Source organism: Cupressus sempervirens, chromosome 9, assembly GCF_028749045.1.
Source record: "Cupressus sempervirens isolate cs-2001-9-10 chromosome 9, ASM2874904v1, whole genome shotgun sequence".
Classification (NCBI taxonomy): domain Eukaryota; kingdom Viridiplantae; phylum Streptophyta; class Pinopsida; order Cupressales; family Cupressaceae; genus Cupressus; species Cupressus sempervirens.
The window spans coordinates 294417615-294441181 of NC_143126.1; the positions used below are offsets into that span (position 1 = coordinate 294417615).

General features: G+C 40.6%; 1 protein-coding gene across 1 annotated transcript in view; it reads right to left on the bottom strand.

Annotated features, from left to right (window-relative positions):
- Positions 1 to 926: 926 nt before the first annotated feature.
- Positions 927 to 23567, bottom strand: part of LOC149538566 (uncharacterized) — a 62919-nt gene continuing 40278 nt past the window's right edge. The window contains exons 3-4 of the mRNA XM_089799873.1: positions 1482 to 1560; positions 927 to 1298 (exon numbers count right to left, since the gene is read on the bottom strand). Coding sequence (XP_089655999.1) covers positions 1251 to 1298; positions 1482 to 1560 — 127 coding nt within the window. The 3' untranslated portion in view covers positions 927 to 1250. The remainder of the gene's footprint in view (positions 1299 to 1481; positions 1561 to 23567) is intronic.

Here is a 23567-nt window from a genome sequence, read left to right on the forward strand (position 1 = left end):
CTCATATTATCAAAGCATAATGTATATAGTGTGATATATATATTAAGGTCTTTAATATGACATTCTAAGATTATTGTGATAATGTATTCTATTGCAATCCTCCCGAGCTAAGAGGGAGTGTTAAATTGTAGCTTCTGTCGGATTGTATTGTCTTAGAGTTAATCCCTTCTATGGTTATTGTTAATCATTAATCATACATACTCTAATATATATATATATATATTGTATGCTATATATATTACATATAATATATTGTATGCTATATATTATATATAATATATTTTTATATAATATAGATATGTTATAATTAATAACGTTTTAATTAATGAATAATTAACATATATAAACATAGAGACATGTCTCTTCACAAGACATGCCTCTTGAAGATATATTTATATATCTTGAAAATCTGCAATTGAAACACATAGAATTACAACAATGTTATTACATTTGCAGAGATCCTAAATCTAACACTACCCACCTAGGTGTAGCAGAGCCTAAAGTGCAAAGGAATCAAAAAGTATTCCTGTTTGTTGGCCAGAACTTATTGAGAAGTCCTATCAGAGAAGTGGCAGGCTCTTGGATTTCCAATCTGCAGTTTTGAGAACCAACACGATGAAGCCAACTACTTCTACAAATGAATGTTAACAGCAGATATGTAATAGATTATATCATTATTCCAATACAACACTACACTGTAGACAGAATTAAACTCCATAAAAATATTTACTATTTGTCATTCATGAAAAGCTTTTGACTAAACAAAACTCAATTCCGTATCATTAGTTCAATTTAGCTGAAATGTATCCGTGAGTTAACCAGGTGACTAGTAAACTAATAAATTACTTTCCTTTTTCCATGCTCCATACCAATGTATAGAGCTAGCCAACAAAGCTTCAAACTAGAATCCAGTATGTAGCATTAACTTGGACATAAATCAGTATTTGTCATTCAAAAAAAAGATTTTGAATAAACAAAACAAAGTTCCATATCATTAGCTCAACTTAGCCAAAATTAATTCCTGTGTTGATCATGTAAGAAGTTAAAAAAAAATTCTGTTTCACATTCTCTATGCCAATGTACAGAGCTAGCCAACAAGTTTCAAAAGAGAATCCAGTGGATCCTCATAAACTCAATTGCAGGAAAAATGGTCAAATGTTTCTCGTCCGCACCAAGTTATGTGCATGTAAACCAGTGAGTTTTGTTTCATGATTCACCACAAAAGCTGTCATTTTAAGAACTGATATCAACTATACATAAACTCCTGTGGCTAAAAGCAAAAAAAATGATCCGAATCCCTGCAATAGATATTTTCACCTTTAGAAACTTTGTGCAAGAAATAAATTTGAAGAAAACAAAGAATAAAGTAAACTAATAAGAATATAGCTATGATCACATCCAAACCTACTTCACCAAAATAAATGATAAAAATGAAAGTTGGTTTGGCAACAATGGTAGGGAGAGAAAAATCTAGCACATACTAAGAAAACTGATGCCAAGCCACCGGTGGTGAGCTCTCTTGCAATATTACGGCTACGTTTCGAAGTGGTTGCTTCATAGCTGAAATCAACAAATAAAACTTGATAAGGAAACTAATATAACAAATTCAAACTATTTAGTATTTAGCATAACTAAATGTCCAATTATGACTGCACATCAGACATTTTTAACTCAAATTTCTGACACCTCTAAACTCTAAAAGAATGAAGAATACAGCATCAAGCCCCATTAAAATTCTAGCTTATATAGCACATAATATGCATACATCAGATGCTCGAGGACAGCAGCAGAAGTCGGGGAAGATTCACATTAAATTGAAGCACAGGAAAAACTAATGCTTACAGAAATGGATACAGTGATTTAACCAACAAAAAGGAGCTGAAGCAATAGAAATTATAGCATGCTTGCAAGCCCAATGGTAGCCCACCACCACATTTTCAATTGTTTAGAGATCCATTTAATCAAAATACAGAAACATCAGGAAGAGGATTCAAATGAGACTCCAGATTATAATCTATTAAATTCAAATAAAGCTAAATAAAATATTTCATATGCATAAAAGATGGCATTAGGATTTGACATAGTATCAGAACTTTCTGATGCAGACTCATATTTGTCTCTTGAAAGCACAATAACTGTCTCCAGCCAATTAGATAAAGGAACTTCATAATACTGATATCATCTTGTCTTTTTTTGCAAAAAGAGGGGTAAAAATTTATTAAGACAGAAAGGAATACAACAAGGAGAGCTCAACAAGGAGCTTGATCCTGAGCAACAAGATCATCAAATTCTTGCACCATCTCAAAGGACAGTTGCCTCCTATCCCTAATATTCCAACCCGGATCATGACTAGAAGCCCATTTGGCAAAACAATCAGCAGTTCTATTCCATTCACGCGGAATATACGCGAACCTAATGAACTGAAAAGAGGAAGAGAAGAAAAAAAATCTGCTTAACAACAGTGGCCAGCTGCCAACTAACATCCTCAAGCTCTTGCGAAGAAAGCATGTTCACCACCACCTGGGAATTAGACTCACAAATAATCTTACTCCATCCCCGCAAGCAACATTGTTCCACAGCATATAAAATAGCCTGAGCTTCCATGAGATTGTTAGTATAATCACCCTTATGAACTGAGAAGAAAAATTTAACATCCCCAGAACTACAACGAGCCACTCCGCCAATACCAGCCGGACCAGGATTCCCACGGGAAGAACCATCAGTGTTAATTTTCAGAACTCCACAGGGAGGAGTCGTCCAGTGCCCATCCCGGTTAACCCGACCCTTCCTCTGATGGTGAAGCTGCCTGGACATAGAAGGAAACCTATGAGCTGCAACCCCATCCTGCAGATGAAAATTGAGGCGATTACAGATAGCAAGATCAACCGGATCCATACCCCCATCAAGCTCACACTTCACAAGAATAGTTTCCTGAAGAGAATGTGATATTTTCCACCAAAGATGCAAAACACCAAGCCGAACATCTTGGAATATGCGACGATTCCTCTCCAACCAGATATGCCAAAGCATGAAAGATGGGCCAGCAATCCAAGCAGCATGGAGAGAAGAAGACTTGGAGGGAGCACTACCCAAGCGAGCCCAGAACTCAGGCAAAGAGGAAGCATGCCGACAAGAGCAACCCCAAGCGCTCCACCAAAGGCGCCATATCTGAGTAGAATAAGAGCAATGGAAGAACAGATGGGAGACAGACTCCTCTCCATTACCACACAAAACACAATAAGAGGGGCCCTGAAATCCACGTTTACAAAGATTATCCCAGGTAAGACAACGGTTGTGAGCCACTAGCCACATGAAAAAATTGCACTTGGACCAAGAAACTTTATTCCAAACTTGCTTCCACCAAGGGACCTCAGCATCCCCAAATAATTGTCTAGTTATCTCCTGATACCCAGCAGAGACATGATATTTACCAGACAAGGTACCACCCCAAGCCAAAACATCTGGACCAAGCAAAGAAGAACACTCTCTAGAGGCCAGAATTTGAGAAAGCTCCTGACGATCCATGTCTGTACCTCCAGGAGGCCAATCAGAAGAATGCTTCCATCTGTAACCAACAACAGGTCCCAATTGATAAGGAGTCTTGTAATGAGCCACTTTATCCCATCCAACGGCAAGAAAAGAGTCACAAAGAGGCTGAAGATGAGGGTATATGGATAAAATGGAAGGGAATCCATCCCAAGCATCAGACCAAAACAAAGCCTGAGAACCTCCTTTACATATCCAGAACAGACCCCTCTTCACCAACATCGCACCTGTCCTCAAAGTATGCCAAACCATTGAGCCACGACCTTCAAGAGGAAGTGCAGAAACAGAGCAAGGATCAGCACCATGAAAATATTTATGAGTGATAATACGAGCCCAAAGTTGATGTTGTCCAGAGCACCATCGCCAATAAAGTTTAGCAGCCAAAGCTTGACTACTCAATAGAGCAAATTGAAGACCAAAACCACCCTCCTTTTTAGGCCTACAAACAGTTGCCCAATTAACCAAGCTCCATTTAGTACTACGCAAATTACCACTCCAAAGGAATTGTCGAGAAAGAGCATCAAACTCCTTGAGAAAGTGAATAGGTGCAGCGTGAACCATGCTTCTATAAGTAGGAAGAGCTTAGATAACAGCTTGAAGAAGAGTAACCCGGGCAGCAGTAGAAAGCCATCTATGAGTCCAATGATTTACCTTATCCTGAAGCTTGGTAATCAAATTTTGCCAGAAGAGACGTGGCTGCCTGGAAGCAGCAATAGGAATGCCAAGATAAGTCAAAGGAAGTGAACCTATCTGCAACCGTAGGATACCAACGATCCTGTGCTGAATAGAATCAGGAGTGTTAAAAAAGTAAATGAAAGATTTGTGCTCATTAACTTTCTGGCCTGAAGCTGCCAAATAAACGTCCAAAGCATGTCGAAAGGCTTCAGCTTCCTTGATTCTAGCAAGACCGGCAAGAGCAGAATCATCAACAAATTGAAGATGGGAAAGAGAAGGTAAGCCATTACCCCACCGCCAGCCTTGAATAGAATTATGGGACACCTGATGCTTAATGAATCTGCCCAAGCCTTCAGCCATGATGATGAATAGATATGGGGAGAGAGGGTCACCCTGGCGGAGGCCTCTAGAAACACCAAATAGTTGAGAAGGTTGACCATTAATAAGAATAGAAAAAGAGGCAGAAGTAACACAACTCATAATCCAACTCACCCAGTCAGAGCTAAATCCAAAATAAAGAAGAATACTCCTTAAGAAGCTCCATTTAACTCTATCATAGGCCTTAGCCATATCCAGCTTAACAAACATGTCTCTCTCCCTTGAAGTAGCCATAGAGTGAATAGCCTCAGTAGCAATAACCACCCCATCCAAAATTTGTCTGCCAGCAACAAAACCATCTTGTTCTTCTGAGATAATAATGGGAAGCCACCTTTTCAGTCTCTCAACAATCAACTTAGTAATAACTTTGTAAACTACATTACATAAGGCAATTGGTCTAAAAAACTCCAATTGATTAGCACCCTCTCTCTTAAGAATAAGAGTCAAGAATGTAGAGTTCAAAGCTCGAAGCATCTGCTTGCTAGCATAGGATTCTTTAACCACCTCCAACAAATCATGATTAATGATGTCCCAAAATTCCTGAAAGAATTCAACTGGAAAGCCATCAAGACCAGGAGCCTTCCCCTTAGGCATGCCAAAGACCACCTCGTCCAGCACTTCCAAAGAGATAGGACACATGAGATAATCATTCATTTCCTGAGTGATAAGGGAAGGAATACAGGACAAAATAATATTTTCTTCATTATCAGGAGGAGGAGAGTCCTCAGAGAAGAGGGTAGAGAAGTACGAAATAGCCTCCTGGAACAAAGCTGGCAAGGAATTCAGTTGGATACCTTGAGAATTAACCAAAGAAGAGATAGTGCTCTGATTCCGGCGAGATTGCACTGTTTTATGGAAAAAGGCAGTGTTTCGATCACCTTCTTGGAGCCAATCAACTCTAGCCTTTTGCTTCCAAAAGATTTCCTCTCGAAGTTCTCATTCTTCTAGAGCTCTAGAAGCAAGGGATTCAGCCTTGCCAAGATCCTCTGAGAAACCTCGATCTCTAATCTCCCTTGTGATGACATCAAGATCTTCTTGAGCAAGCCTCTTCATAAAGTGAAGGTTCCCAAAGCATTCCCTATTCCATATCTTGAGTTGCCTTTTAACATATTGAAGCCTTTTAGAAAATGAGAACATTGCAGTACCATTTGCAGGAGCACCATCTTTCCACCAACAAAAAACAAAATCATGAAGAGAGGAGTTCACGAAGCCACATCAACTGGAACTTAAAAGGAGGATGCTTCGGAACATAAGCCCCTATAGCGGAAAATTTGATTGGCCAATGATCTGAACCCCTCCAATCAAGGATTTCTGAAGAGATAGTAAGGGTGCTACTAACCCAGAAGCAAGAAACAAGAAATCTATCCAGACGTTCTGAGATAGCAGCAACACGAGTCCTGCGATTATTCCAGGTATAGAGACCATTAGAAGGCTTAACATCAGAGAGATGCAAAAGAGATATGTGTTGCCGAAGAAGAGCAGAAGAAGGCCCCAATCTAGCCAAACCACCATGCTTCTCCTCCAGACTTAAAACTGAATTGAAGTCCCCTGCTAACACCCAAGGATGATAAGGATGACAATTTCTAACATATTGAATATGTTCCCAAAGTTCCTCCTTTCCCACAAGATCAACAGGTGCATACACATTAGTAACCATGATTACCTCTCCTGAGTCTAGAGCAGAAGCTACCATAGAGAGAGCTGAGCGAGAAGACATCCAGCCAAGAGGAGAAATTTTTTGAGGATCCCAAAATATAGCTAAACCACCAGCACTGCCTGTTGCCCCAACACACTGGCATTGGCCACGAGACCAAATACTAGAGGCATGTTGGACCATAGACTCCACAAAGAGCTTAGTCTCTTGGATACAAAAAAATCAGGACTATGATCAACCACGAAGTTATGAATAGCCTTTTGTCTAGGGATGCTATTCAACCCCCTTACATTCCATGAGAGAATAATCATCATTGAGTAGAATTGGAAAAATGAGAATCCAAAGGTTTCACTGAACCAGACTCAATCAATATATCTCCTGTGAGTTTAATCTTCTCTTGGTCTGTTTTGCGCCCACTCCTTAGAGGGGGAGTAGAAGAAGCCCGCTTAAAAGGTCGAGGCAGCAACCCCAAGGGGAGAGGAGATCCCTTGCCCTTACCTGATGGTAGCACATCCTTAACCAAGTCAGCCAAAACAACATCATTATCTTCGAACACTGCAAGAGTCACCAGAGCCTCTGTCACAGGAGCTACAGGAACCTCACAGTTCTGATATACTACAACTTGAGATGCCCCACAAGCATCATTAAGAACAGATCTCTCATCTGGGCAAACTGGATCAAAAGAGATAGGAGGAATACCCTCCTCTAGAACCATACTATCCAGCTCCTCAAAGCGGTTAAGACCTGAATCAGATAATCTTTCTTTCAAAGGCCTCTTTTGACCACGTCCCTTAGCTCAAGGGCGAACAGGGGTAAATCCATCCTTATCCTGCATTTGAGTCTTACCCTTACCTGTAGCATCTTGCGGATTCATCCCCTTGGTAGTATTAACCATTTGAGATTGTCCTTTCCCTGTAGTATCTGCCAAACCACCAACATTGCCAGTTGTAGAACCATCCACTCCTTTGAAACTCGAGTTACGGGGGCACTGACGCTGTAAATGACCATACTCATGACAAATCCGGCAACGGAAAGGGAGGGATTCATAATCTAACTGCTGCACCCAAGAAGAATCCCCCAGACAAATTCCCAAAGAATCTGGTAATGGGTTATTCAAATTAATTTCAACACAAATTCTAGCATAAGAAATAACTTTTTTATCGAGGGATTGATGTGCGATCGCAGCCGGCTTCCCCAACAAAGCAGCAATTTGTCGAAGGATGTCTTCACGCCAAAATTCCAAGGGAAGACGAGGCAAGCGAACCCAAACTGGCACTGTTGAAGGGAGATCCTCAGCAGAATTAAAACCTGAATGCCAAGGTTTGACAAATAACCCCACATGGTTGTAGAAATAAGGGCCTCCTTCAAAAACACGATCACGATCAGACATGCAAGAGAATACAACAAAAAAATAACTATTCCCTGCCAACATAATCTCCATATCGCCTTCCACCTGCCAAGAGCGGTGGATCCATGCCTCAAGAGCGGATAGGGAAATCCGGATTCCAAGAAATTTGCATATCAAAGCATGCTTGGTCCAATAATCAATGTCCTCCATTACAGCCGTTGGAGGAATAACCAGAACAGGGCGATCATGGCTACGCCGAAAACAACCATTAACTTTTTTCAGCTTGGAGCTCTCCCCTGAATAAAACGATTTAGATCGCATTGCATGCATAGTTGGAGAAGAACCATCTGTTCTCACCAACAGAGAAGAAATCCCAGGCCCTGCCATGCAAACAATAAAACCCCAATCCAAAATTGACTGCAGAAGATTTCCAAAAACACCGACGCAAATTATGTCCAGTAGCTAGCAATCCAAACAGAACAGAAAAATAGTAAAGATCAAACACCAAGAACAGGCTAGGGGAAAAACCCTAGCCCAGGCATATTTAGTAGTGATGCATTTTAATTTCAGGCAAGATTTGAATATTTATGTTTACAAATGCTATCTATAAAGTAATATTTATGTTCTGTTTGTATATATCATCATAAAATCCATTAAAAATAAATATAAACATAATGTCTACTAACAAAGTAAGCATATCCCTATAACATAACAGCCCGGACCTGAATGTGAGGCCTTTACTTAAATACAATAGCAATTAACACCATCAAACACTATCCCCTAGTTGTTATATTCCAACACCTCATAAGGGAAAAGCTACAAATTACAATGATTTATGCCTATGCATTATGGTTGTATGATTTGCAATATACTGCTCATGTTGGAGGTCACTCTAACTGCTGAAATCGAGATTACCTTTGACAGAAGATTTTCTAAGCTAAAATGAAATCCAACAGGAGTTATTCAGCTGCAAATCTAGATACAACAGAATCTTGTTTCGGCATTGTTTCAAGGACAACAAAAGAACCAATCAACCAGACAATACAGGAAAGTTTGCTTCCGCTCATTACATGTTCATGAACTTCATGAAATTCATTAAGATCAACTAATGATTCTTGCATGAATGACAAAAGAGAGGGTACTTAAAGATTTATTCAAGTTCTTCGAGGGTTGTCTACTATTAAATTATTATGCAATCATTAAATTAATGACATGGACAGTGCTAATAAATACAAGAAGAGAGCTCAAGAATGTTAAATGAGCGTGTCTGTCATCACATTTCTCCTCAAACTTTCAAAGGAAATATACATTAGTATAGGACATTGCAAATCCATTTCCTGTTTTATCACCTGATTCTCCTGGAATTATCAGGTCTAAGGTAGTTTTGGATGTGAGTAACCTTCAAAAGCCACCTCTAATATTGACTTCAAAATGTGAACCATCCCACCTCTACACAAACTTGCAAAGGAGATATGTATCTGCTAGTATAGGACATTGCAAATTCATTTTCTGTTACTTTCTCAATTTTTTTGTTGCTTCTTGAATTGTTAGGTCTGAAGTTGTTTTGTTCTGTGAAAAATTTTCAATAACCACCTCTCATAATGATAACAATATGAGGGAGAGACTGTTAGAGTAAATAATTAATCAATTACTAATTATTTATTCTATTACTTAAGCTTACTTAGGTTAATGCCTGTAATTAATAGTTGTAGTAATGAGTTGGTGACAACACGGGAGTTTTTTCCCTTCTAGTATGTTCCACCTTTTTGTGAAAGTGTGCTTAGTTGTCAACCTTATCTTCTACCACTTTTCAACTTGTTCTACAAACTTCCTTGAGGCCTTTATATTCGGTCTCTCTCTCATTATAAATTCATCCATTCACATAACCAATTTCATTTTTCCTATTGTGAAATACTTTCTCTTGCATTGTTTGCTTCAAGCTCTTGTTCCTTTCATTTCTCTTCAGCAAGCTATTTGCATGCAGGTGATCTTGGCACACTGTGGAGTTGGATTTTATCAACTCCTACATAGTATCAGAGCCTCCCTGGTGCTTCTTGGCTGAAAGATTTTTGAAGCCGCGATCCGGAGACACAACCTTAGTTTGTTTGTATTTTTTTTTCAATTAGGAGGAGGAGCATTTTTTTAGGATTTGGGGAAAAAGGAGAAAGAGGGTTTGACATAACAGATTAACATTTTTTGGTCTGTACTATCTTTTGTATCAGCTTTTTTCCTTTTCCGATCATTGTAGAGATCATTTGTAAGCACTTTTATGTATACGTACTGAGATAAAGTGCCACTCTTGCATTTCGAGTTCATGAACGTTGTTTTGAGACAGTTGTACTTGCACTATTTTATAAAGCACCATGGGGGGGACAGTTGTTTGTTGTTTTTGGCCTTCTTCCTTTTGTTTTCCCATGCAACGTCAGTGTGACCGTGTCTTTATAGGTGTTTGTACCTCTTCCCTCTCTCATCGTTCTTGGTTCTATTTGCAAAGGATATCGGTCCACCACCTCAATTGCCTGTCATCTCACCCAGTCTACCTTAAGGGGGAGTTATTCTGTTGTTCTAATGCATCCGTGGTTCGATAGTTCCATAGTGTGAGCTATGTATTCAGTGGTTGATCCTATATACGAGGCGATTGCAGTGTCTGGCTACCTATGCATTTTGGTGAGATGGATCATCTACCATATAGATGAGCTCAGTTCGTGCCTTCTTCTTCCATGGAGGTTCTTCAGATCGGCAATTTCTTTCTGATGGCAGATTTTGCAGCTTCTTCATGCTTCAGTGATGCTCTTCATGATCAATCTTTGTTCTTACTTTATGGGACATTCCCCTAGTTGGAGGCTTCTTCGGTCCTTCACTAAGTTCTTACCTCTTTTTGGGAAAGGGTTTTTCCCACGTGGTTTTCTCTCTTTCCCCATTTTCAGAGGTTGCATTTTTTTGCATTGTACATGGGTACCTAACATGGCCTTGTTGTCGGAACCCATTCTACATTTCATTTTAGTTTTGCGAGCTTAAAGCATTCCCCTAAGTTGCACTTAAGGGGGGGTGTTAGAGTGAATGATTAATTATTTATTCTATTACTTAAGCTTACTTAGGTTAATGCATATAGTTAATAGTTGTAGTGATGAGTTGGTGACAACACGGGAGTTTGTTCCCTTCTCACATATTCCACCTTTTTGTGGAAGTGTGCTTAGTTGTCAACCTTATCTTCTACCACTTTTCAGCTTGTTCTACATGCTTCCTTGAGGCCTTTATATTCGGTCTCTCTCTTATTATAAATTCATCCATTCACATAGCAATTTCATTTTTCCTATTGTGAAATATTTTCTCTTGCATTGTTTGCTTCAAGCTCTTGCTCCTTTGGTTTCTCTTCAGCAAGCTATTTGCACGCAGGAAATCTTGGCACACTGTGGAGTTAGATTTTATCAACTCCTACAGAGATAAAAGTCAAATACTTACCTAAACACCCAGAGTAATATTCTGAGAGACCAAATCAAATAGGAAACATGCAACTATTCAGTCTCTGGCTGCACATTGATTAAATAACCAATATGCTACAGTCAAAGAAGGCAACTCTGCTTACTCTACATGGAAATCATTCGTCCTGAAGTCCAAAACGGATATGAAAATGGAAGTGGAATTGGAAGAGGTGAGCCTAAAGTTGAGGGAAAGCCTGTCAGTATAAGAAATGCTTTCATTCAAAAGGAACCCCTTGTATCACAGTTATTGGAGTCATGATCAAGCCAACAAATACACACTATGCACAAGAACTAAAATAAGATTCTGGTCATAGCTGCCAGGTAAATTGGTCTTGATTATACAGATCTCCTAACTCTCTGTTTGAGCCTGTGATCCCTTCTCTGGTTTGTGATTGCTATTATACTCAGAATTTTTACCTACAGATCAGGAATTCAAATCGTAACATTGGATTTAGTAGTTTTTGATGGTTTACAAACTTTTTTCAGATTGCAGCACTAGTTTACCTACGATAATATTATTAACATATAAAAACCGAGAGCATTAGTTACACAGTGCAATCAAACAAATAAATCATCCTTAACAGTGTCAAATTGTAACCAGGACTTTTTATCAATGAAAAAACTCATTTTACTAGGATCAGATATATTCTCTTAAACTATGGGTGCTTTTCAAATAAAAATTTATTTTGTAGGGCTTTAGTGAGCCTCCAATGTGACTGAGCAATCATTTTGTGTAATATCCCTTCCCTAGTTCTATAAAGACATTTTTGCAAACAGTTTGCAAGCAACCTTGAAATATACTAGGGGACAAAAACTCTTGAACAAATACCAATCTAGAAGAACAATACAGCTATAAATACTAATCTAATAAACTAAGAATTCCAGTTCTCCTATTATGAAATGAAAATAACAATCATACAGCCGTATAGATAATCAAATCTCAGAAAGTGATATCTCAAACACAATTCTCATTTCACCAGTATTGAAAAATGCGCATACAGTAGTCTTACAGCCTTCCGATTGAAAGATTTGATAACTAATATTATATTAAATGTAAGGAAGGGGCTGTGGCATCTGTAGTTAAAATGCTCATGGATTCATCAGAGCTCTTGCTGAATATGGTCTGCCATAAGGAAGTTATCTGTACCAACGAATAATGTTACTGCCACCTTAACCACATGTGATTCTGACTTTACCCTGCCTGTAGGTGATGCTTGTGATGGCGCCTCTGCAGTACTGGAGGTTAGAGTGACACAATCATGTTGGGTTGCTGCCGAGACCACCTAACACTCTGCTAACCCTGCCATTCTGTGTATTTCCTACGTGAAGTTGATACTGGCTGCGAACCTTAGATATGTTAGCTGTATGTGATCCGACTTTGACACACCCCACCTCTCAGCTATAAGTGTCTGCCAACCCTGTCCGTCGTCCAAGCACCCACATCTGCCCGCTAAGAAACTGTATGTGCCCAAGTAACTCTGGAGAGTTCAATCACCATTTCTGCTTCCTGCCGTGAAACTTCAGCAATCTGCAAATCAGTGCATTAACTCAACTCATATTTCTGAACCTGCAAAGTGAGCACAAGGTTTGCGTCCAGTCTCACTTTTTTCCTTAAGGGGTTTCGTCCTTAGAATATTTCCAGTCACATTCAAGCAACCTTTAGGAATTAACAATAGCATATATTCATTCTGTCAATCCCAAGGCAAAAGCTTTCTTATATAACCTCGAAGTGTGGGGAGATACAAACATCTTAGCAATGTGGGATAAAAGATTATTGCATCTTTTAGTCACTTAAGTCATTTTGTCCTAAAGTGACTTTTAAATAATAAAGTACTTAATATTTCAACTCAATAAAATAAAGTGACTTAAACCTTAGGATTTCCCATTTAAAACTCCTCAACTGAAACCCAAACTCCTGTGACTAGCTGGCATCCTAAATCACATGCCGTTAGCCTATCTAGATGGAAAAATAGACCAACTAGGCGTCATTAAGGCTACGCAGAGAAGGGGACATTATAGTCCTCCCTTCTCAGGATTGCTTGCCCTCAAGCAATCTCAATGCCGGATGCTGTAAGATTGACTTGTTTTCCCAAGTAGCATCCTCATAAGGTAAATCCTTCCAGCGAATCAGATATTCTTTGATGGTCCTGTTACACAGCTTTCTCTCTCTGATCTCTATCACCTCTGCTGGAACTAATACAAGCTTCCCTTCCTCATTGAGCGGAGGCAACTCTAAGGAGGGTACTGTATGCTAGCCAATCACTTTTTTAAGACATGAAACGTGGAACACAATATGAATTCTATTGTCATCGAGTAAATCTAGCTCATAGGCGACCTCACCAACCCTCCTAGCAATGCGATATGGACCAAAAAATCTGGGCTGAAGTTTCTGAGACCTGCTCTTCTTCAAGGAATCCTGCCTGTATGGTTGGAGACGGAGATAAATCACGTCACCCAACTCAAAACTCCGCTCAGTCCAACGGCGATTTGCGTACATTTTTTGTTGATTCTGGGCCCATAGAATGTTTTCCCAAAGAGATCTAAGGATATCATGTTGATCCTATATCCAATTCCCTACCAGAGGTGCCCTACTGTCCTACAAAGCCAGGTCTACGAATAACAGGGGATCGTTGCCATAGAGAGCACGAAATGGAGACATCTAAATGGACATGTGGTAGGAATTGTAACAATACTCACCTAAATACAACCACTTAACCCAGGCTCTTTGTGGTCCTGCTACATAGCTACGGAGATAACCTTCCACCCATTTGTCAACTATCTCAGTCTGTCCATCCGTCTGGGAGTGATAACTCATGTTGGGTGTCAACTTCGTACCGGTCAATCTGAACAGTTTCTGCTAGAAAGTGCCAAGGAACTTGCTATCCCTGCCGCTCACAATGGTGTGAGGAAGACCATGTAAACAAAAAACCTTCTGAAAGAATAACTCAACTACCTGAGAGGCTGACCAATCTGCTGCTATAGCGAAGAAATTAGCGAACTTCATTAACCTATCCACCACCACAAAAATAAAATCCCTACCCTGCACCCTAGGCAACCCTGTAATAAAATCCATGGAAATACTCTCCCATTTCTGCGCCAAAATGGGGAGAGGCTGTAATAACCCGGCTGGAAACTCATGCTCTGACTTGTTCTACTAACAAAATTGACACTCCTTGATATGCTAGAGGACGTCGTCCTTGAGGCCCTTCCATGAAAATATTTCCCTAACCTGTCTACTCTATAGGTTTTGAAGAATCCTGAGTGTCCTACTGATGGTGAATCATGTAGAGTTTCCATAATCTTACTTTTGAGTTTAGATCCTGGTACGAGGTCAATACGATCCTTATAGAAAATCACATCATCTATTACCTTGTACCTACTGTCATGAAGCTGTCCATCCATAATCTTACATGCTCGAGTATTCTTAGAATACTCAACCAGCAACTGAGACTTCCAATCTACTGAAATCTCAGAAATAGCACAACATTCCACTACTGAGGATCTCCTAGAAAGTGCATCAGCAACGACATTGTTCTTACTTTTGACATACTCAATGTCAAAATCATAGGCCTAAATCTTGCTGACCCACTTTTGTTGTCTCTCATTAAGATCCTTATGTTCTAGGAAATAGCTCAAACTATTGTGATCCATCCTAACTATGAATTTGCCCCCCACTAGGTACTATTTGAACTTGGCTAAAGCATGCATAATAGCCAACATCTCCTTATCATACGTGGAGTACAATCTCTCACCATCCTTGAGCTTCCTGCTCTCATAAGCAATCAAATGCCTATCCTGCACCAATACCACTCCCCAAAGCATCACACTCAAGAACAAGCGTGTCATGTCCCCACTCTAGCTTAGTCTAGCAGAGACATGTGAGTCAACTTATTATGGGGTCTTGTAGGCTGACAGGGTTGGATAGAGACCCAGTATGGTTATTCAGTGTTGGGGACTTGGTGTTCTGGCAGTTATTGATCAGTTGGGAGACGTTCTTTGTTTTTAGGAGACAGTTTCTATATTTATGGGGTTCATTCCTACTTTTTAGGAGGTATGATCATGCGCAGGGTTGGGTTTCCATGAGTTTGCTCTTTGGGTTCAGTTTCAGAGGGATAGAGCTTGTTTCCTAAAATTTAGGAGCATCCCTAAATTTTAGGGATGAGACTGCCAATAGATCCTTGATTTCCGACTTTAGTCACAGACAGGTGACAGGATGATTTTATGGTTTGTGATGTCAATTGGGCATTTTGTAGCTATTTGGGTTATATTTTTAATATTTCCTAAGTTAGCGTTTAATAATTATTAATTAAATAAGGCTAAGTTAATAACCATTTTGGAGTAATAAGGGGAATTTTGACCTCATTTGAATGCGTACCCCTTGGTGTGATAGCTCGTTGGAAAGGTCTTGAACTTTTCTAAATCTTTCTCTTTGGTCTCAAGGCGATTCAGTGAACGGATTTATGTCTATGGAGAAAAAGGGTCATTTTTAGTAACATTGCCACTTTAAAATAAGACTTAAATCACTTTTGTAACCCAACGCCTTTTGGAGTCACTTTAGGGTTCGATTTGCTTTGGAAGGGGTTATAAGGAGATGGAGGCGCCATTCCTCATTCATATTATGCATTTTAAACTTGTTTACAAATTTTCTCTGCTTGGGCGATTTTATTCTAGGATGCAAACCCCAGGGTATTTACTGGCTGAGACGTAACCCCCAGCAGTATTTGGTCTTGGAATTTTCAGTAGTATCAGCTGTTATCAAGGAAGGAGGACGCCATTTCAGCTTGGGTCTCCAGTATTGTTTAGCTGGGCACGATTATTGGTACATGGGAAAGTGAGCCTTGCAGCAATAGCCGTCATTTGCAGCACTTTGAAATATAGAGAGTCGGATAATCAGCAGCAGACGTTTGCATGTTCACAATCCTTTTCCATCAGCCAGTTTGGCGTCATTGTTAGGAAAAATGTATTGGATCTTTTATTTGGCTCTATAATTCAGAGATCTACCTGGTACGATTTGTATCAATTCTGATTTTGCTGCATACTGTTATTTATTTTCAAATTCTTTTCATATCATTTGCTCCTTCTCATTTCTATGTTGAATAATCATCAAAAATGCAAAAACAAACAAACTCTTCTGCATTTCCGTCTAGTTCTGCAAGAAAACTTTAATGAACAAGAAAAAGAAAATTTTAAAAAAATATATATAATAAAGCTACAGCAGATTAGCAGCAGAGATCCATCAAGGATCTTTCAGTGGTATCAGAGCTTACATCCTGCCAGCCTGTAGGGTTTGTGAGAAATTATTACAACAGTTTTTGGCTTCTGGGTATTGGATAAAAAGTTTTGATAATTCATTTCAACCTCTGGGTACTGGCTAAAAAGTTTTGATAATTCATATTGGCATCTACGTAGTCACTAGTTGGTGGATTGAATACAAATCTATGCATCGTGGTGGAGAAATACACAGGTTCTACGAGCGCAGGAGAAACCAGTGGCAAGCAGAGGCCACCAGAGACACACAGATACCAACTATGGGTGAGGCACAGGGTGCTGCTGGCGACGACATGCCTACAGAGGCAGAAGAAAGAGAGATGGTGCAGACCCTATTCACTACTCAGCCCAAGATTGCTCAGGCTTTAGACAGATTACAGGATACCTTGGAGCGTTTAGAGATGGGTGGACATAGAGGCAGGCAAGGTAGATCAATTTCAGTGGCTGGTAGTCAGCGCAGCCATCAGTCTCATTCTTCAGTTGGGAGCTCCCTTCATTCCAGTAGGAGGCATCGCCATCATACACCTACTACAAATAGGCCATTGCTTCCCCAATTCATACTAGGTGAACGGCCAGCACAGGTGGAACCACCAGAAGTGGGGCTTCAAGAGTCAGTTTTGGCGGCCACAGTTGAGTGGAGAGCTCTACCTCCTGAGGTTAGGGACGTCTTCCCTCTTCCCCGGTATTGTGCACAGTGTAGAGATACAAACAGGTTTAGGGGAGATCGTGGTGATAGACTACCATAGCAGCAGCAAAATTATGACCTCAACAGAGCTACTGGGAAGATTACATTGGCCCCATATAGTGGCTCAGGAGACACTAGCGCACGAGCTTGGGTCCACAAGCTAGACATATATCTTTCATTAAGGCCCATGCCTGAGTGTGAGGCTATTCACTTTGCTGTGTTGCATTTAGAGGGGATTGCCCATGATTGGTGGCACCATGGATTGGTCACCCAGGATCATGCCTTAGTTCACTCCTATGCTGAGTTCACCGAGCGACTCACTGCACGGTTTGATCGTAAGGATACAGAACTTTATTACAGAGAGTTGGCTCACCTTAAACAAACTGGTCATGCAGAAGCCTATATTAATAAGTTCCAGCATATTGCAGTTATGGTACCTGATATGCCCTAGAAACGTAGTGTGATGTTGTTCATTGAGGGTTTGCAGGATAGGCTAAAGGGGTTGGTACATGCTTTCCAACCAGCTACTCTTAAGGAGGCTATTGATGTGACATTGAGACTAGATACTGTTCCCACTTCTTATTAGGCAGATAAGAAACCATTTAGAGATTCACGGCCTGCACAGAAGGCCAATACATCACAGAACAAAGGAGGGACCTCATCTAAAACTCCTTGGATGAATCAAGAGACGAGGAATGAATTGAGGAGGAAAAAGTTGTGTTTTTCTTGCAAAGAACCATGGGAACCAGGACACCGTTGTATGGGTAAAGGAAAGGTTCATTTGATTGAGGTGACTTCTGAGTTAGGGGATGAGGAGGTTCCTGATACTGATATTGAGGATAATACAGAGGATGTTGAGCAGTTTCAGACACAACTGGAGTTAGACACCCCTGAGCCTGTGGCATTAGCTAAAGTAGCTATGGCTACCCTCTCCAGTTATCCTAAGTTTCATGCTTTTCAGTTGAAAGGTACACTTAAGGGTAAGCAGATCACCAGTTTGGTAGCACAGGTGCTACGCATAACTTTATTGATCAGAAATTAGTTGAGAGGCATGGCTTACAGTACGAGGAGTTTGGTGGTTTTAGAGTGAAGGTGGCTGATGGTGCTATCTTGGGTTGTACCAAGCGGATTCCATAACTTAGTATTCAGATGGGAGATTATACTTTGACTGATGACTTCTATGTGCTTCCCATAGAAGATTATGATGTGGTTTTGGGCATGCAGTGGTTACAAGGTATTGGGCGTTACATTATTGATCACCACTGTATGCAATTAGAGTTTCTTTCTGGTGGGCAGAAGGTGATTTTGAGGGCAGCGTCAGATGGTGGACCTAGAGAGGTGACTTCTCGCAGGATGGAGACCATCCTTAGGCATAATGATGTGCTTTGGGCCACACTGTTTGGTTAAATCCAAAACACCCATATCTCAAGATGACCGTGTATTTCATGTGGACATTCAGTCAGTGATGGGTCGTCTCAGTAGAGTGTTTGGTGATATACCTCCTGGAGTACCACCAGAGAGAGGGTTTGAGCATGGTATAGAGTTGGAGGATGGAGCAAAGCCAGCGATTACTACCCCATACCGTCATCCCAGAGCCTATAAGGATGAAATTGAGAAGACTATTCATGAGCTATTGGACATGGGTTTCATTCGGCCTAGTTCCAGCCCCTTTGCTTCTTCTATAGTGTTGGTTAAGAAGAAGGATGGGACTCTACGGATGTGTGTAGACTATAGAGCTTTGAACAAGAAAACAATAAAAAACAGATATCCCATTCCGCGCATTGATGAGTTGTTAGATGAGTTAGATGGGGCTGTCGACTTTTCTAAGATTGATCTTCATTCAGGCTATCATCAGATACGGGTACGGGCAGAGGATGTACACAAGACTGCCTTCCGTTGTCACTATGGGCACTATGAGTTTCTGGTAATGCCTTTTGGCCTTACCAATGCACCAGCTACTTTCCAATCCTGTATGAATCATATCTTCAACAAGCAATTGAGGAAATCGGTTCTAGTGTTTTTTGACGACATATTGATTTACAACAGTACTTGGGAGGACCACCTCAGACATCTCGAGGAGGTACTTAGCATAATGGAGAGTCGGTCTCTATTTGCTAAGCTCTCCAAATGTGAGTTTGGATTGAGGGAGGTGTTATATTTGGGTCATGTGATCAGTGCTGAGGGAGTGAAGGTGCATGAAGAGAAGATTCAAACGATTCAGAATTGGCTTGTTCCTCGGAACATTACTAAGTTACGAGGATTCCTTGGATTGTGTGCTTATTATAGAAGATTTGTGAAGGGTTTCTCGCAGTTGGCAACACCTTTGACAAATCTCACTAAGAAAGGGGCTTTCAGATGGACAGAACAAGCACAGGGGGCCTTTAATAGACTCAAGGAGGTTATGAATACTTGCCCCGTTTTGGCACTACCTGATTTCTCGCAGCCATTTGTCCTAGAGTGTGATGCTTCGGGTTTGGGTATAGGAGCAGTGTTGATGCAGAATAGACACCCCATTGCCTATGAGAGTAGGAAGCTGCAAAACAATGAAAACTTGTACTCTACCTATGATAAGGAAATGTTGGCTATTATGCATGCGTTAGCTAAGTTCAGACAGTATCTTGTTGGCAGCAAATTTGTGGTGAGAACGGACCATAACAGTCTGAAGTATTTCCTAAATCAAACAGAGCTCAATGATCGACAACAAAAATGGGTTAGCAAAATTCAGGCTTATGACTTTGACATCGAATTCATAAAGGGGAAGAATAATACTGTGGCTAATGCACTCTCTAGGAAACCTTCATTGGTTGCCCTATGTTCATTGAGCGAGATTTCAGCGGATTGGAAGGCTCAACTTTTAGTTGAGTACTCCAAGGATCGGTATGCTTGTGAGATCTTGGAAGGGTTGATAGTGGATGACAGATACAGTGTGGTAGATGATATTATCTACTACAAAGGCAGGGTTTACCTTGTTCCAAGTTCTCAATTGAAGGAACAAATTTTGCATGCTCTCCATGATACTCCTACAGCAGGACACCCAGGATATGGTAAGACTTACAAGGCAGTTCGTGAGAGATAGGGTCTCAAAGATGATGTTTTACGCCATGTCCGTGAGTGTATGACTTGTCAGCAGAACAAATCGGAGCATACCTACCCAGCAGGATTATTGCAGCCATTACCTATACCGGAACAGAAGTGGATGGGGATCTCAATGGATTTCATTACAGGTCTTCCTAGGGTTCAGGGGAAAGATTGCATTTACGTTGTTGTGAATAGGCTAACAAAGTATGCCCACTTCTTTTCGATTGCGTTAGATTTTACAGCATCTCAGGTGGCTGAGTTATTCTTCAAAGAGGTGTTTAGACTTCATGGTCTTCCCAAGACCATTGTGAGTGATAGGGACAGCAAATTCATGAGTTCCTTCTGGCAGGAACTTTTTAGGCTAACAGGTACTTTGTTGACACCTAGTACTAGTTACCACCCTCAAACTAATGGGCAGACAGAAATAGTCAACAAGTGGGTTGAGGGATATTTGTGTAACTGTGTCAGGACAGCAAAAAGCATGAGTGCGTTGGTTGCATTTGGGCGAGTATTGTTATAATACTACGCATCATATGTCCATTGGCATGACGCCTTTCAGAGCTCTCTATGGATATGAGGCATTATCTTTCACTGATTTGGCATTTAGTGACAGTAGAGTACCCTTGGCTCAAGATTGGTTACAGGAAAACCAGGATGTCATGAGATCTCTTAAGGAGAATTTACAGCAGGCCCAGAATCAACAAAAGATGCACGCTGACAAGCACAAGATTGAGATGATATGGTCTTTCTACGCTTACAACCATATCGGAAAAGCACCCTAAAAAGGGGGGGAGCTGAGAAGCTCAAACCATGTTTTTATGGTCCATACAGGATACTCAAGCAAGTGGGAGAGGTTGTATATGAGGTTGAGTTACCACCTGGCAGCAGAGTTCATAATGTATTTCATGTATCTTGCCTGAAAAAGGCCCTTGGACAGCATATTACGGTTTCACCCGAGTTACCACCTATGGATAAGGAAGGTAAATTGATTTTGGTCCCTGATGAGATTCTTGAGGTGAGGGAACAACGGTTGAGAAGCCGGGTGATTCGAGAGCATTTGGTTCGGTGGAGAGATCTTCCCATAGAGGATGCCACCTGGGAGGGTGAGAACATTTTACAACATCCAACATTACAGTTGCTTGTGGGCAAGCATCTCCGAGAGGGGAGGACTGTCATGTCCCCACTCTAGCTCAGTCTAGCAGAGACATGTGAGTCAGCTTATTATGGGGTCTTGTAGGCTGACAGGGTTGGATAGAGACCCAGTATGGTTATTCAGTGTTGAGGACTTGGTGTTCTAGCGGTTATTGATCAGTTGGGAGACGTTCCTTGTTTTTTAGAGACAGTTCCTATATTTATGGGGTTCATTCCTACTTTTAGGAGGTATGATCATGCACAAGGTTGGGTTTCCATGAGTTTGCTCTTTGGGTTCAGTTTCAGAGGGATAGAGCTTGTTTCCTAAAATTTAGGAGCATCCCTAGATTTTAGGGATGAGACTGCCAATGGATCCTTGATTTCCAACTTCAATCACAGACAGGTGACAAGATGATTTTATGGTTTGTGATGTCAGTTGGGCATTTTGTAGCTATTTGGGTTTTATATTTTTAATATTTCCAAAGTTAGCGTTTAATAATTAAATAAGGCTAAGTTAATAGCCATTTTGGAGTAATAAGGGGAATTTTGACCTCATTTGGATGCGTACCCCTTGGTGTGATAGCTCGTTGGAAAGGTCTTGAACTTTTCTAAATCTTTCTATTTGGTCCCAGGGTGATTCAATGAAAGGATTTATGTCTATGGAGAAAAAGGGTCATTTTTAGTAACATTGCCACTTTAAAATAAGATTTAAATCACTTTTGTAACCCAACGCCTTTTGGAGTCACTTTAGGGTTCGATTTGCTTTGGAAGGGGTTATAAGGAGATGGAGGCGCCATTCCTCATTCATATTATGCATTTTAAACTTGTTTACAAATTTGCTCTGCTTGGGCAATTTTATTTTGGGACGCAAACCCAGGAGTATTTACTGGCTGGGACATAACCCTCATCAGTATTTGGTCTTGGAATTTTCAGTAGTATCAGCTGTTATTAGGGAAGGAGGACCCATTTCAGCTTGGGTCTACAGTATTGTTTAGCTGGGCATGATTATTGGTACATGGGAAAGTGAGCCTTGCAGCAGTAGCCGCCATTTGCAGCACTTTGAAATATAGAGAGTCAGATAATCAGCAGCAGACGTTTGCATGTTCACAATCCTTTTCCATCAGCCAGTTTGGCGTCATTGTTAGGGAAAATGTACTGGATCCTTTATTTGGCTCTATAATTCAGAGATCTGCCTGGTACGATTTGTATCAATTCTGGTTTTGCTGCATACTATTATTTATTTTCAGATTCTTTTCATATCATTTGCTCTTTCTCATTTCTATGTTGAATAATCATCAAAAACGCAAAAACAAACAAACTCTTCTGCATTTCCGTCTAGTTCTGTAAGAAAACTTTAATAAATAGAAAAAAGAAAATTAAAAAGAAAAAATATAATAAAGCTACAGCAGATTAGCAACAGAGATCCATCAGGGATCTTTCAAAGCGGTCAAGAGAAATCGGGCAGTGCCAAGACTGGGCATGTGCTCATCACCTGTTTGAGCCTATCAAAGGTCTCCTCTACCTCAACTGTCCATCCGAAAGCCCCTTTCTGTGTGAGGTCGGTAAGGGAAGTCGCTATCTGAGAGAAACCTCTAGCGAACCTCCTGTAGTAAGAGCAAAGACCCATGAATCCTCTCAAGTCTGATACGTTCCTCGTTGGTGGCCAATCTAAAATTGCCTAAATGTTTTCTTGATGAACCTTCACCCCATATGCTCCAGTCACGTGACCAAGGTAAAGAATCTCGGTCAACCCGAACTCACACTTGGACTCCTTAGCAAACGAGTGCTCCTCCATGATGTTGAGTACCTCATCTAGATGCTGCAAGTGTTCCTCCCAAGTCCTGTTGAAAATCAATATGTCATCAAAACATACTAAGATGCTCTTCCACAGATGCTTTCGAAAGATGTGGTTCACACATGACTGAAATGTAGCTGACACATTTTTTAGTCCAAATGGCATAACCAAGAACTCGTAGTGACCATAGTGACAACGGAAGGCTATCTTATGCACATCCTCCTAGCAAACCCGTATCTGATGGTACCTTGATCTGAGATCTATCTTTGACAAGTAAATTGCCCCATGTAACTCATCTAGAAGCTCATCAATGCGAGGGATTGAGTACCTGTTCTTGATGGTCCTCTTGTTGGGAGCACGGTAATCAATACACGTGTAGAGTGTCATCCTTCTTCAACAATAGAACTGAAGAAGCAAAGGGACTAGAGCTAAGTCTGATGTGTCCCATGTCTAGAAGTTCCTTAATCGTATTTTCTATCTCCTTATAATGCATGGGATGACGATAAGGTGTTGTGATAACAGGTTTG